This window comes from Haliaeetus albicilla, chromosome Z (genome assembly GCF_947461875.1).
Source record: "Haliaeetus albicilla chromosome Z, bHalAlb1.1, whole genome shotgun sequence".
Lineage (NCBI taxonomy): Eukaryota > Metazoa > Chordata > Aves > Accipitriformes > Accipitridae > Haliaeetus > Haliaeetus albicilla.
Window position 1 is genome coordinate 18,980,020 of NC_091516.1, and position 16,039 is coordinate 18,996,058.

Here is a 16,039-nt window from a genome sequence, read left to right on the forward strand (position 1 = left end):
TAAAAGTTGTGTAGACGTGGTGCTTAGGGACATGGTTTAGTGGTGGACTCAGCAGTGCTAGGTTAACAGTTGGACTTGATGATCCTAAGGGTCTTTTCCAACCTAAATGATTCAATTATTATGTCAGATGTCCTTTCTGTATGATCTCCTCATAGTTGAGATCAATGTGAGCATTCCTTCACTTACATGTTTGGTTCTAGTGTGCATTTCTGAAGACAATCTACTTGCTTCTGTTTTTTTTTCCACCCTTTGAAAGGGTGATGCAAAACAATGGTTATATCTGAAAAGATACTGAGAAGAAAAAACAGATCAAATGAGGGTGATTGTATTTCCTAACCTGTGTGCTTATGGTGCAGAGATTCTGTTCATAGCATTTTTCTGTCTCTATGCACTTTGAGGAAGCAATAAAAACCTGGAGGGTTTTTTATTACATTTATTGTTGTGAGTGAGTGGGTGTGTGGGGAGAGGACTGGGTGACAAAGCACAGATTTTTCTGTATGTTTCTTCTGCTCCTTTTCACTGTGTCTCTTAATTAGTTTTTTTACTCTTCTTTGTTATTTGAGCTGTTACAGTCAGTCATAGGGGCTTTTTAGTCCTAGTTGTAGAACAGATGTCTTGTTTGACAGGTTAATATTGAAATGAATCCATAAGATAATCGCAGGAAAAATTACAGACTGAAAAAGGATGTGTGTATTAATGTATACATACAGAAATCATGTTCATAAAAATGGAATACATCACACTGTTGGCTGATTTGTTTAAGTAAAGTGCAAAGGTTAGTATCATGTCACTATTCTAAGTACTTTAAAAAAAAGGAAATGAATGAAAAATAATTTCATTTGGAGCCTACTTTATCTGCAAAGAGGTTAGTGCTTACGACCTTGAGGTTTACTTTTTACCAGTATACTGAAAGCTACATTTCATTTTGTGTCTTTGAGAATAGAATGGGTCAGTTCCTTCAAAACTGTGCAAGTGTTCAGATATTTGAGAGCTGCTTGTGAAGTGTCCCATTTTATCTCCACATTGCATTAAAAGCGGGTTCAAAGGCTGTTAAAAGAGTCATAAAACCTCTTGATAGTAATTTACAGGAAGTTTCAGTCACATTCAAAATTAGTGAAGATTGGAATAGTCGTCTTCTATATAAACTACTGTGTACCTTACAATATTTCTCTGAAGAAGTACCAGGTAAGTCTAGTGTGCGTAGCAATGACAATAGATGGCGAGATGTTTCAGGCCTGTATTTGTTTTAGTAAAGAAAGAAAAATACGTTATTTTTTCATCTTTTTTCCTGATGTTGGATAGTGTGGTACAGTTGTCGAAGATGACACGTATTCTTTAAAGAATTTGCTATCAAAAATGTGGAAAAATTAGAAATACTTCCTTTACACATTCCTTTGAAATTGTTAAATATTCTGATACAGAATGTGATATTCTGAGCAGAATAAATATTTGATATTTTCCTAACATTAAATAGATTATAATGTCTAAATGGGTTTTTGTATTTGTAAGAAACTAGCAGCTATACCTGATAGCCGGTGTTCTAATACTGGTTATTAAATATAGCACACCCTGCTAATGTATACATTAATTTTGAAAATTATTGTTATGTATTGACCTGTTAAACTGCTCTTTTGCAGCTTCTGTGATTTTTTTAGTGTGCATTGCAACTGTAAAGTTTAAAAACAATTATGCAACTATTGGAAAAGTTAGAATGGATATTTTACTGAAAAATTCATCTAAGCATTTTAATCAATGTTTTGGAATATTAAAAAAGATATATCTGTGAGGGGAAAGTAACAGCTTTAACAATAATCTGTAATAATTACTTGTAACAATCTAGGCATAAATATAAAACTGTTTTTTTTTTTTTTTTTAAGTTCAAGGAATGTAGGAAGAGTTAAAATGAGTCAGCGTGATTTTCACGTTTCGGCTGGTTTCAGAGAACGTTTCCTTTTGAGCTAAGACTACTTGTCCAAAATAGTCTTTAGGAAATGGAGATAGCTCATGAATCTTGAGCGTAGAGGTTATGGGTTGTGTATTTTGTATGTTTGGTATTTTGAAGCAAGCTTTTTCTCCTGGGATTGTTCTCTATAGGAGGATTTGCTTTTGTATTAGAGACAAACCACTAGCAGTTTGCTTGGTGACTAGTTGTGATTTGACTTAACAGAAAGTGAAAAGCAGTGGTGTTAAATAAAAAGATAATTTATTGTCTTAACTGTCACTTAATTCTTAGTAAGAGAAGAGTAAGATTTCAGGATGTTATGGTTGCTAAGAGCTTACATGGATTAAAGAGGGTGACTGGATGAATAAATTGGTAAAAAGCCCACGGGGTACTGATAAGTAGAAGGGTAATGCTTCTGGCTGGAGGAACCTTCAGTCTGCAAATTGGTGCAGGCTGGAAGGGTGTTCTGGGGAAATACTGCTTTGCTTACACTGTTTCTTGTCTGCTTTGGCTACTGTTAGAAAGAGTATACTGCCTAGATTAACAATTGATTAAGTGGTGTATTTATTGTTGTCTTCTAACCCGGTATGTGTCTCTGTGCCTGCATGGTTGAGTCATTGCTCTTACTTTGCTGTATTAATTTTTTTCTCCAAATTCTGCACAATTTGTGAACAAAGATAAATGTTACATGGTTTGAAAGAAATAAAGTCTGTAAATTAATTTGAGGAATAATTAGTTAAAATTATTTCTTCAAACAAATTTTATATTTTGCAGCTCTACTACCTTGCTGATGATTATGATTTTTAGATTTGGAAGGTGCAAATTTGACCAGCATCTACTATTTGACTTCATACTGGTGTTTATTTTTTTCCTTTGATAATGGTCATCATATTAATTTTTTTTTTTTAAATTTTTAAATTTCAAGTGCCTTTATCTCACACAAATGCATCAAAGCCAAAGCTTCCAATTTCAAAAAAAGACAAAAATTGCTGTCTGTAAAGAACTAATTCTTTAAGATTCCTTTACTGCTTTGTAAAAGTCCCAGATAACTTAAAGATAGTTTTTCTTACTAAGTGAAATAGTCATAGCAGGCAGTCAGAAGTGCTTGTTCAATGAGAAGGTTGAACTTGATACAGAAGTTACTATCTTGTATATCAATTCTAGTTGCCGTATACTTAACATGCTTGATGTAAAATCTCAAAAAAACAAGGAACTGTAATCTGAGTAATAAATGTTCATTACTTCTTGCTTTAACCTGTGTTTTTACTTCACCACCTGCCCAATTATTGAATGTCACCATGTTTCTTAGTCTTAATCAGCTGCATCAGGACTGCAGTCTGCCATCAATTTGTTACCCAAATTTGAGTAAGATTGCCAGAACCGTATAGAGTTCGGTGATGAGGGTTGCAGAGCAGGTCATGGTTAAGGGCATGTTTAGGAGCTGTCTTCCCAGTAAAGAAACTTGCGTGTATTGAGCTTGTAATAGTTTTGATTGTATTTCTTGTTTTTCTGACTGTTTGAGCACCAGCTAATATCTTCCCTGCAGGTGCTAATAATTGCTGTTATAATGAAGTCTAATCTCTTTCTCTTCAGTTTTGTAGCTTTGATCTGGGTTGTACTGACTCTTACATTACCTGAAATTAGAATTGCACTTTGTGGATGAATCTGAAGTACAACAAAAACTACATGCATGGCTTTCTGAATGTCTTTTTAATATACAAATTTTATAGGCAATAATGTAAGAAATCCCATGAAATCAATAGATTTCTTTTGTGATATATTTCTTAGGCAGTACATCATTATGTTTAGAAATACCTTTGAAGTGATGTAATGTTTTTAGATTTTATACTTTTCAGAGAAATGGTAAATTTACCCATGTAAATTAAACTTTTAAATAATTTTTAATACTATTTAATATTACTTCATGAGTAATTAAAAAGCATAGATAGGCCCAGTGAAACTTAGTGGCTTCTAGCTATGAACTCATCAAAGATTTTGTCTACAGCTATTATTTCTATTCTGTATGGTGTTTCATCCCATGTTAGATTTGATGTATTAAGTGTTAAGCAGATATGAACTTCTTAGTGTTCTCTTCTCTGAACACCTCAAGCTTAGAACCTGATCTAAGTCTTACTAAGGTCAAGAGAATTTTTCTTTGGGTAGCTTCAACTGTCTTCTAAAGTGCTTACAAATTTGTATTAATATACAGTCTTTTGAAGGGCTAGGTCAGGTGTCTATCTTTCGACTGAGACGATTATATAAAATTGCATTACTTTATAAATCTTCTAATACATTTGTTATGTATCTTTTTTAGGGTATCGAGGAATGGAATATTGCCCATCTTAATACAATATTAGATGTTGTAGGAGAAGAGTGTGGAATTTCTATTGAGGGTGTAAATACGCCATATCTGTATTTTGGCATGTGGAAAACAACATTTGCATGGCACACTGAAGACATGGATCTCTACAGTATTAATTATCTCCATTTTGGGGAGCCGAAGTCATGGCAAGTTTAAATTTTTATGAAAGATTATTTCATTTATCTGCTTGTTTCAGCTGACTAAACCACACAGATGGGGTACATTTGCTTCACAGTGATAAGCTTTACTGAAAAGCTATGCTGGTAGTTTTGCGGGTTTTTTTTTTAAGCTGAGAATGCTATGAAATATGTGAGATTTGTGATGTAAAGAACATCTCAGTAATGAATCCTTTTATTTTAAAGGAGAAGACTAATAAGTACATCAGGCTTATTTGAGTTCAACAGAAAAAGATTGTAATGATTCAATATGAGAAGTTTAATGAGTTGGGAACCCCAAGAGTATTTGAGGGAGCTTCTGTAAGGCCTCTTTCAAATCAGTTTCTTTGGTTCAGTTGTCCTTTGGAACTGCCTAACATGTTTTGTATTAAATGTGCATTTAATTGCTTTTTTGAATCAGAGTCATATTCTCTAATGTTAACTCAGTAGGCCCAGCAGGAGATAAGATTCAGTGTTAAAGGTACTTCCTAAATATGAAGCTTCTGCTATCCTTTCTCAATAATCTTAGAATTTTGATTGAACAGCCTTAATAGAGAGACAAGTAGTTTTAATGTTGTACATATAGATTTGCTTAGTTTGGTTTCTGGCAGTTTCTAGTCATCCAACCTTAGATGGAATATTCTGTAGCTGGTAATTCCATAAAACATTATTGGTTATTTTTATACCCATACTAAAGACAAAGACCTGTGCAACATTACGTATTTAAACTAAGAAGGTAGTAAATTGGTCAGCTGCTGGTTCTTAGGTCATTGCCTTATGTTTACCTGCTTTTCTTGTATAGTGGATCGCTTGCATTTAGACAGAGAAGATAAACACCACCTGTTGTAGTAACGCAAGTCTGTTTTGAATTGAATAATTATATATTTCTGAAATTGCTGCTTTGATAGAGTTAGACATACTAAGAAAGTTGTCTCAGCCATAAGAAGGATATCTTTGTTAAAAATGGATGTAAAGATAGGTAATTCCAAAATGTTCTAAGATGATAGGACAAATTTAAATAAAACAATGATTGCGTAAAAATTATTTTGTATTCTTAGGAATTTTAAAAGTGCTATTTAAAGAAAAAAGTCACTGCATATTGTAAAATTCCAAGTAGCACAGACATCTACTTAGGCCCTGAAGTCCTTAGGGAAGCTAAGAAAACTTTTTTTCTTTAAGTATTTTGAAGGAGGTATGAGTTGATAATATGATAAATGCTTTTCTAGTTTACAGATACTTGTTTACACTTCTGAATGAACAAAATCATTAAACACTGACAACTTCATCTTTTGAAAAAATAGCCGTGGATACGACTTCATTTTCTGGACTACATTGGCCCATATTGTTAAGAAATGCAGTGCCAAAAAAAAGTTGAATGAAAGACAGTTGAAGATTTATTTGTTGTTACACATGTGCTTTTACTGGAGGAATGCTGCAGTAATTTATGCTAATGCTGTTCCTATGTCAGTAAAATGTATCTTGTGTTAATGTAATATTAGTATAATATTTTCTTAAAAAAAGTGGAGGATGAGTTGAATCTTAGGATACATATAGTAGAGATCTTGCCTGCTCTTAAAAAATTTAAACTGAGTTGACAAGTGCTTCCTGAGTGAAACCAAATACCTTGGCATGTACAGTAGTAATACATGTTTTTTAATTTTACTGGGTACACATGTAGTTCTCCAAGACAGCCACAGTGGTCTTATGGAGAATTGAAAAATATTTTATTAAGAAGCACTATAGGCAGAATATTTTGTCTGAATTGTAAGAAGACAACCACTTCCACCTGAGAGGCGTGATGAGAACTTGTAGGCAGCAGTTAAATCTGACTGCTATGGCAGTCTTTATGGAATTTGAAACTTTCTCCAGTGTTTAGGCATAGATTGACCTCCATTTCTTATTACACTCTGTGCAGTTTCACTTCCCAGAAGCATGCAGAGAAGTTTACAGTTTTATATTATGTATACTGATTCTTCCATTGACTGCCTCATATGAAAGACAGGGAAAGTGTCTGATAACTATTTGCAAAATGAGTACTATGGCTGTTTGTGTGTTTATGTATGTATATATTTGTGGAATACATATGTTTGCTTTACAGATGATTTTTTGCTTGCAAAAAAATGCTAAAGAGAGGAAATAATTTGAAGGAGAAAAAGGAATTAAGAAAACTTAACTCTGAAACAGAACAATATGAGGGGGGAAGAGAGTGCAATATGAAGAGGAAAGATTTGCTGGAAAGGGGAATAGAGTCTATTAAAATTGCTATGAGGCAGAATCTTTACTGCAACTTTTCCTTTGCATTTTATTCTGAGGGGAAAGAAATCTTGAAGATGGTACCTCATTTTACATCATAGTTTCTTAGAAAGAAAAGTCTTATTGCCAAGGAGAAGCATTGATTTGATTGATGATTTGCTTAATCTATTAATTCAGTTTGTTCTTGGTATGTTTGATAATGGTATCTGTGAACTGCTTATTAGTATTAAAAATTTATTCCCTCTGCCATTTGTTGTTAAATATTTTCTTCTATTGTAATTATTATTTCAGGGGTATAGGCCCTGACTAAAGAGAATTTATTTTTGTTTTGTGTAATAATTTGAGGAATTTTGTCATGTTGTTAAAGTATTGAACTGCTGTTGGAAGTTAATGCCTAGCATAAACCAGGTTTTTGTTACTAGTACAGATGTTAGACTTTTAGTATTTGTATTAGATCCATGGGTAAAATATAATGCTTCAATTTACATTGTAAATTTATAAATAAAAGATGTGAATAAGATATTTAATATTTTGTAGAATAATTCTGGGTTTATTAAGTATCTGAAAGCGGTGCTTACTCTTTGTGCTGTTTACCTAACTCATGAAAAACAGTGGTGTTGGTAGGAATTTTTTGAAATGTTAAGGTGATGTAAATCTTTTTGAAGAACATTAATAATGAATATGTGAAACTGTTTATTAAACAGGCCCAAAGTAATCATTTTCATGTCATTATGGATATTTCAAATATAATAATAATTGGACTAATTTATTCTTATTTTATTATTTTAGAGAAAAGGAGTTCAGATATGTGGAGAATATATTTAATATTTTACTTTAGAAAGTAATATTTTTTAAAAATTGTGCTCAGTTTGCTCACCTTTTATATCTGATGGTGGAGGTCTGAATTCTTTTCTGTATGAAGAACAGGAGTTTTTACTTGCTGTTGAAAGGGGCACAGTGTAATCTTCCAGTATAATACAGACATAATTTACATATCAGTTTGTGATGTTTTCTGTGACATTCCATCTGGTCTTCACTTCCTAGCTCTTTTGAAGACTGGAAATGACAAAGAATACATTAAGTTAAAAACCCCTCCTGTTTAGTAATGTGTTTTATAAATCATAAAATGCCTTGCCAGGTTGGTCAGTCATAACATAAAAAGGAATATATACTACAGAAAGAGAAGATGGTTCTGTCTTTGTGATAATGTCAAGAAAAAGAGACCAGACTGTTGAAGAGAGAACGCTTAGACAGCCAAAATTAAATAGATCAGAAGGGTGAGATTGGACCTGGTAGTTTATTTAGGTTGTAAGAGGAGTAGAGTGGAATGGATCTATGGTGAAATTCAAAATAAAACAGGTGATTTAGGTTCAGGAATTCTTTTTCAGGAGTTCAGTGATACAGGATGGAGACAAATCTGATCTCCAGATTGCCTAAAATTTTTGCCATGGGCAACTTTACTGTTACCTCTTGATTGCCATGGCTAGAACCTTATTTTATGGATTTGCTAGTGTAGAATGTGTGCCAATACCTGTTCATCTTCCTTTATGAAGTGGAAAAATGAGGAAAGATAGTTACACAGTAGGGGTTGTGGAATTCTTTAAAACATGATTTCATGTGAAGGTTTTCAGAGAATCCCAGTAGCATAGGAAATAGTAATAGGGTTATGAGTACGGTGGGATAAAAATGGGTGGTGTTTTAATATTAGACAAAATTTACAGACAAAAAAGTGAAGAAGGGAAAGCATACTTGGACTGACGCTAACATTGTACGAGTTAAGAACAAATATGGCAATAAAGTAAATGGGTTAAAAGAGGCTCAGCTAGGCTCTGACAGGGTCTTCTGGGGTAGCATTAATAGGACTTTCAGTGTGATCAGCAGTTGACAAACACTGGTCAAAATTTGGCCGGGTGATGCAGAGCTCAGCATGAGTGTAAGAGTCTTGCTAGCTTTGCACAAGTTATGTATACCATTGACAGAACTGACATGTTTCCTAGTTATGTTATATGTCTAGGAAAAATACAGATACAGAAAATTACAATGAAGTGCAAACTTTTAGTGTGAAAAATGGGAGTAATGTATAAAACTTCCATGAGAGGTGGAGAGACAGTTATGCTCAAATTAAGAGAGGAGATGACTAGCCACACTTCTTGCTGAAAATTATCAGAAAAGTTAGAAATAAGAATATTAGTAGTTACAGCAGTGAATACAATAAGAATAGGAATTCTAATTGTAAAAAAGGAGCTATAATCAAAGAGTATAGTGGTTTGTCAGCAGTCTTGAAAAGGTTATCATTGTGCTTGAAACTGAGCAATCATTTGGTAATTAGAATGTTCTCCATAAAGTGGGAGAACTTTGCTTAGTAAGACATGGGAATTAGAAGAAAAGGAGATACTTTTTATTTTAAACCCCACCCACCTCCCCCCCGAAGATGATTTTTTTTCCTTGAAATATTTAGATTAAGTAGGGAAATTTTTTAGGTGGTAACAGACCTTGAAATTTCCCATCTCAAAGCAGCAAATGTATTAACTTCCTAAATTAAGTTTGTGAGATTTCAGTTTGTTTATGCTTTTAAAATTTATCATGTTTATATATAATAACTATTAAACACCTAAATAGATAGTAGAGCAAATTAGTGTTGCTTATAGAAAGTGACATGGGATTCTGAGCCCAGTGTCTGGAATTAGATAGACAGCATTATTTTGATATAACGTGGAGGCTGCAAATTCTCTGTTATCAACTGTGAAACCAATGAATTGGGTTCATTTTAAAAAAAATTGCTGTTGTAATTTTAGTTGTAACAACAGTTTGTGGGTTTGCAGCTTTGGAATTTTTAAAATACTAATTAGCAAGAAAAATCATCAGCTGTTGTTCCCCTGTCAATATATAACATGGGCTTCAGAGAAGTAGTTCGATTAAGTATTTAGCATCACATGTAATTAGCTTGCAGCTGATGGGAGTATCCATTATCTGTGCATGTACCTGGCTTAGGAAGAATGGAACGCAATGTTTCACATGCTGTTTCTTGTTACTGAGATGAGAATAACTGGGTGAAAACAAGAGGCTGCTTGTTTGATGACCATCTTGCTTGGCTGGTTACTTTTTGCACAGTAAAGCAATGATTCCTTGTTTTTGATGTGGTTTTTTTTTGTCCATACTTTGAATAATACTGTTGTAAAAGTCACCCCACTTGTAAAACATACCACTTAACTGAGCACCTGACAAGGATCACCAGTTTTCCTTCCATCTGTAGTCATCATGATACAATGCATGTGTTAAAATCAAGTGGATTCAAATCCAGTTTCAAATTTGTCTACTGCCTACACTTAAGAAATTCTACAGTACTGAATAACCAATTACCCTGTTGCACAAAAAGAAATACAAATGACACAACAGTCCAACCCACTTGTTCTGTGTGGAAGGTGCAATCTGTAAAATGCAGCATTGAAGAGGTGGGGTCTGTGAAGTCACAGAAAAGATAATACTGACTAATGTTTTTAAATACATGGAAATTTCTATGTTAGGCTTTACATTTATTTTATTGATGATGTTAACTGTCAGTCAAGATGGACTTCTGTTCTACAAATGGAGAGAAACAAAATCCATTTTTGTAAGACAGTGAAATTCTGGTTAAAACTGCAAACACTGAGCAGAGTCGAGCTGAGTCTCTTTTTGTTTAATACCATTTGGAGTGGATTGTAGGTAGGCATGGGTTTTGCTATAGTTCACCTTAGAGCACTGATTAATGTGTTGGGTCTTGCTTCTGTGCAGCAGTTTCAGTTGTAATAGCATAAAATTTTGTGTGTGTGCAAATAAGAGCTTGAGATAGGGGGATATTTATTTCTTGAGCAATATGAGGGGCCTAGGGTCATTCACTTGTTCTTCTGAGTGAGTTGTCAGGGCAGGTGAATGAAATCTGTTCACAGTGTAGTAAAAGAAAAAAGCTGTATGTTGACTTAGTTTGAAGATGTGGATTTGGACTGTCTTGTACAGCTGAATATGCATTTTCTCCTTTTCTGAACCGTGTTTTTTATAGAGAAGAAACAATCCAATGCTGTTCCAAGATTAAACAGAAACAAAAGCCTATTATATCACATATTGAAGCAGTTAAAGTCAATAATAAAGCCTAATTAATACATACATTATATCTATGAAGTGCAGTAAATATGTGAATAACAAAGTGTTCAGAAAAGCAGAATGAAATTACAGCTTTTCACTAATCTTAATTTTTTTAGCTGCAGTAAACATTAAAAATAACATGAGGTTAATTCCAGTTCTTTTATATTGTTACTGACTTGTTGCAGGTAGCATATGGACTCTCTAAAAAATAATTTATTGTAAGAACAGAGTGATTCCAAGATATGTACAATTCTTTAACTTAAAGTGTATTTCTTAAATGATTTTTTAACTCTACAAACACAAGTAACCCTTTCATTCTACAGCATTGGCTATAGGAAAAAAAAGAGGTGTTTAACTCTTGTGTTTTGTGAAGCACAATATAATTCAATTAAACCTGTATAAAATACTTATTTTATGTGTTTTTGTTTCATTTGGAAAATGAAAGTATATGTATCTTTTTTTACTGGAGTGGTGTAATCATATCAAATATTGTCCATATGCATGATTTTAAATGTGAATATGACATTCTTGAACTACATAAAATGTTTAAACTAGAATTAAGCTAAAAATGTTGTTTCAAAAAAACCCTATGTATTTTTTCCTCAGAAATTGTATATTTTTTCTCTACAATTTTTCAGTCTTTAATCTTTTTGACTTCTGTATTTTTAGATATTTATCATATGTGAATCATGGTTTTTGTAATAATTATGTCTTTAAGCATTTCATTCTTTTCTTTATGTGAATTTTAGGTATGCTGTTCCTCCAGAGCATGGGAAACGGCTTGAAAGATTGGCTCAAGGTAATATTTCCAATATTTCCATATGTGAGATGTTTGAAGGATGAAACCTCCAGCAAAGTAAAAAACACTGTCCTTGACTCACCTACTGTGTTTTATTACTTAATGTTGTGTGACTTTTATCTGTCTATGGTATGATTGCAAACAAGGAAAACTTTCTAGTACTCTGAGGAATTTGTAAGAAACAAATAATCTTTTTTTTTTTTCCTTTTAGAACTTTATTTTGTACTGGCATTTTTAGCTTGGTGAAACTTATGAAAATGAAGCTTAGTGTTTTGTTGTTTCTTAGATTTTCAGTGCTAGTATCTTTGTCTCCTCTTGCCTTGCTTTTTCTTGTCATAGCTTCTCTTCATCTGTAGCTTTTGAATCTTAACTTCTTAGCCAAATTTGATACAAAGATAGAAATATTGAAGACAGCCAAGTCTCCAGAAGTTTCCTGAAAGTTAATGGCTGGGTAGAGGATGGAAACCTGGTTAGTACCTCTGAGAAGGACGAAGCAGACAAAATGTATGGACATTAAATCTTTTTAGGTGGAAGCCTGCTGGCCAGTGAGCAGGCATATAAATCCACTTTAGCCAAAGCATGTACTGGCTTTTGCCCTCCAGAGGTGTGAGGAACTTCTGTTGAGAAGGAGCAGAGGATATTGTTGTAAGGTTGAGATCTAAGGGGTAAAAATCAGTAGTCTATAGGAAGATTCTTCTTACACAGTAATTTGTTTAATTTTCAGTAACACTACACCTCTCTATTTGTTTCTAGATTAAGAGTGCAACTTATGAATATGGTAATAATTAGGCATGTTTCTTGGCCTGGCAGCCCATGTTTTATAGCCTGCTATTAACCATATTATATAAGGAATGCTACTGAAAGTTGATAATTAGATATCAGGTATCAGGACCAAATTCTGAAAATTTTTGTACATTTTTTCATATCTTGTTTTATGTGCATATAGGTGCATGGCTGTTTTTCTGAGCTATTTTTAAACTATTGCTAAGAACAGTAAGATGGCGTGTATCACTGAGATGTGAAAGTAAAGACCTGTGAACTTGCAGTCTTAAAAACATGTCTCAGACAGATTTCAACTTGGATAATTACATTTATTATTCCTAAATTTTCCCATAGTTTCAGTTGAGAAAGTTGTTGCTCATTTTTTTGCTTTCCAGATTCTTTTTCCAACTTGCAAAGTATAGAACTCTTCATATGCATACCTTGAAGCTTTTGGTTTTTACTGGTAAACAAATTGATACATGTTGTAGACTGGGCAAGTGACACTGACTTGTTATAGGATCATTCAATAATTATTTTTAAGATTCACAGGAAATGAGCAAGGAGTAAAAGGAATAGAAAATTGGAAAAAATTCAGAGGGGCACTAGCACTGGTGAAAAATTTGCCTTTTTTTTATTAATAATTGTTAGTAAGCTCTAACTTTTCGATCTGAAAGTGTCAAATAAGGGGAAGGGAGTATGATAACGAAGTGTGATGACTGGCAGGGAAAAGGTGACTGAAGAGTGATTGTTTACTGGGTCTTCCAGTACAGCTAGAGACTTTGAATGAAGAGTCTTAGCAGGTTCAAAACAAACAGAAGGAGATAGTTCCTTTCACAGTATGAACTCCTCACCGTCCCTGGTGGATTCAAAAATCCTGCATCGATTCAGGGGAAGACTGGCCAACACTGGCAAAGGAATCTGTTAGAGGAGCATAGGAACTGCATCTGGTTTTGGAAGTCTTGGAGCAGCAACTCGTTGGTACTAGATTACTCAGGGGAAGCAAAGATTTCATGCTGTATTTAGATGCTTCTCTGTATATCCGCTTTTGACATTTGGTGGGAACAACATCTTTGGGTAGATAGACTTTTCATTTGATGTGGTATGGCTGCTCTGGCACTTATTTTAGATTTCATATTGATTGATTATAGCTCTGTAGTGTGTTAGAATTTATTCAGGTTTAAATGTTCTGTAATGTTCTGTAATGAGTGTTTATCAAAACTTTTTTTTTTTGAGACTGAGGGAAGAGAATGGGCAGTTTCAGCAGCACTTGTTCAATCATTTCTAGGAATTAAGTGGCATTGATGCATGGTATTCTTTGCTGCAAGCTAAAAAAACCCTTGAGATTTTTCTTTGGCATACCCTGGTTTCCCCAGATACTGGAGTAACCTATACAAATTCAGGAAGTATGTAACTTTTGGAGATACATGCTTTGCTACATGGGAGCTTTTGAAGTCACTTGGTGTAAACTTGCATAGTTTTAGAAAGTATTGTGTAGAAAACTGCAGCCTGAAGGTGCTCAGGCCTCTTATTACTGGTAATGGTGGCCTAATACAGTAAGAGGAATGGGAAATAAAGCATGGGAAGAAGTGGAAATCTACAAGTCATAAAGATCTGTGTGGTGAATGGAAAACTACTTTCCTTGATGAATCATGTCTATGATCAAAACTTAATTATTTTTATTTCAGAACCATGTTTTGAATAGTAGATAGCAAATAAAACATAGAATCACATACTGAACAGTGAAGATAAAATTTCAAATAGTTGTTTATTCCATTATATTCAGTGAATGAAACTGGATTTCTGTAGAAGAACTACATACTTATACAGAGATTTTTATTGTAACAGCAATATAAGATAGATGAGTTAGTTTCACATACAACCCTCTCCGACATTTCCTAAGTTTTTAGTATTTGACTTTAATGTCTTCTGTGATATTTTTCTGCAAGTTGTTCTCATGATATTTTTGGCCAGCTACTGGCTTAGAATGGAGTGTAGAAGATGATGCTGTAGTTCTTAAGAATAGAGATGATGGACTTTATGCTCAGTTTGACTTACGCATTCCTTTTTTTTTTTGGGGGGGGTGGGGAGGGGAGTGGAAAGGGGAGCTACCACTTCTGATTATTTCCATGCTGTGGAGGTTAAGACCTTTGTGCTCTTCTACCTGTAACTGCTACCTGCTAAAATACAGTCTGAGTTTTACAGTAAGGTATCTTAAAAAGATGAAAATGTAAAGTAAGCTGCATGGCTGCAAGTCACTTAATAGTAAACATTAATAAAACATAGTGTAAATGAGACCTTCATACTTACACGTGTATTGAAAATATTTTAAATCATATTTTTGCATGAGTGCAACATCTGAAGAAAAAAAGAAGTATTTTATTCAAGAAGGTTAGCTCTGATGATCAGATGCCTACCAAATTACTGAATGCTCCTAAATAAGTAAAATAATAAAATAATGCACTAAATGTGACAGGTTGTCTAAGTCAAGGCAGCAGTTGATACATAAGATTAAAGGAAGGCTGGAATATTTTCCATTCTCTTGTCTGCACATCACAATTACCACACATGCCTTTTGTGCATGAATGCTTTTATTTTTGCTTTCCATTGAAATCTTGATTGACTGTGGCACCTACAGATACTTTATCTGAAAGACATTAGACTTGCATCTAATAAAGACAATAGTTTGATTTTGCCCTTCAGCTGCTGTCTCATTTATGTAGGTTTTTTCAATTTTATGTAGACATAAATGTAATAAAAATCTCAAGTGAGCTATTAACTGCGATTTTTATACTTGTTATGTTAATCTGTAATACCATGGTATTCTTAAGGATTTTTTGTTTCACAAAATGAGTTAGAAAATAGAAGCAGAATAGCAAATCAATGACAGTTTGAAGGATTTTCAAGATCTTCTAATAGATCATTTAATTGCAGAAACTTCTAGAGAGGAGATGACATCTATCTGTGGTGTTCAATTATGTTAAGAAACTAAAGTAAAGTTTAATTTACTTTAGGTGTGTAGAGGTGTTATAAAAAGCTTTGTATGGTGTATAATATTAATTAATTCATTTAATGCAGAAGTCATTACCTATTATGTATGAAAACAAGTATAAATAGTTGTTGAAATGAAACTTGATGTAGGTCTTGCATAACTTACAAGGGTCTTGAATCTGAAAATTTGAGCAGCTGAAGAATTGAACTTTGTCTCAATTGATAGTTATGACAGTCAAGGTAGGAAAGTCGCATCTAAGAGATAATAGACTTAGGGCTGTAACATATTCAACAGGGCATAACAACACTCATATTTCACAGCACTTGCTTCTTTTGTGGCTTTTGCACTCTGTGCTTTGTATAGCGTACAAAAGATTGCTATGAGGATTGTTGTCATGCAAACTCATCCTCCTAATTTCTTTTATGTGCAATACAGAAAGTTAAGTCAAATTTGTTGAAATCACTGGAAATTAATTTAAATAATGTATATGAAGTTTGTGTTTATACCTATCATAGTAAAATCTAAAAATAAAATTAATAGAAAACTCAGTCCTCAGTCCTTTCACCTCTACCTGTGTTCCAAGAATACTGACCAGTGAATTATGATTAGTATTTTGTATCTTGTAAGTCCTTTAAATGAAGATCTCCATAAGTAAAAA

At 33.5% G+C, this 16,039-nt stretch overlaps 1 protein-coding gene across 19 annotated transcripts in view; it reads left to right on the forward strand.

Moving 5' to 3' along the window:
• The window catches only part of KDM4C (lysine demethylase 4C), a 272,053-nt gene that overhangs the window by 33,533 nt on the left and 222,481 nt on the right, over positions 1–16,039 (forward strand). For 17 of the 19 annotated variants that reach the window (XR_011323371.1, XR_011323374.1, XR_011323372.1 and 14 more), the window contains 2 exons: positions 4,257–4,450; positions 11,581–11,630. Coding sequence is in view for 13 of the 19 variants with exons in the window: in XM_069777114.1 (XP_069633215.1) it covers positions 4,257–4,450; positions 11,581–11,630 (244 nt within the window). In the remaining 6 variants the exon portion in view is untranslated. Of the gene's footprint in view, positions 1–4,256; positions 4,451–11,580; positions 11,631–16,039 lie in introns of those variants that run through there. The other 2 variants (XR_011323375.1, XM_069777118.1) reach the window with 2 other exon arrangements.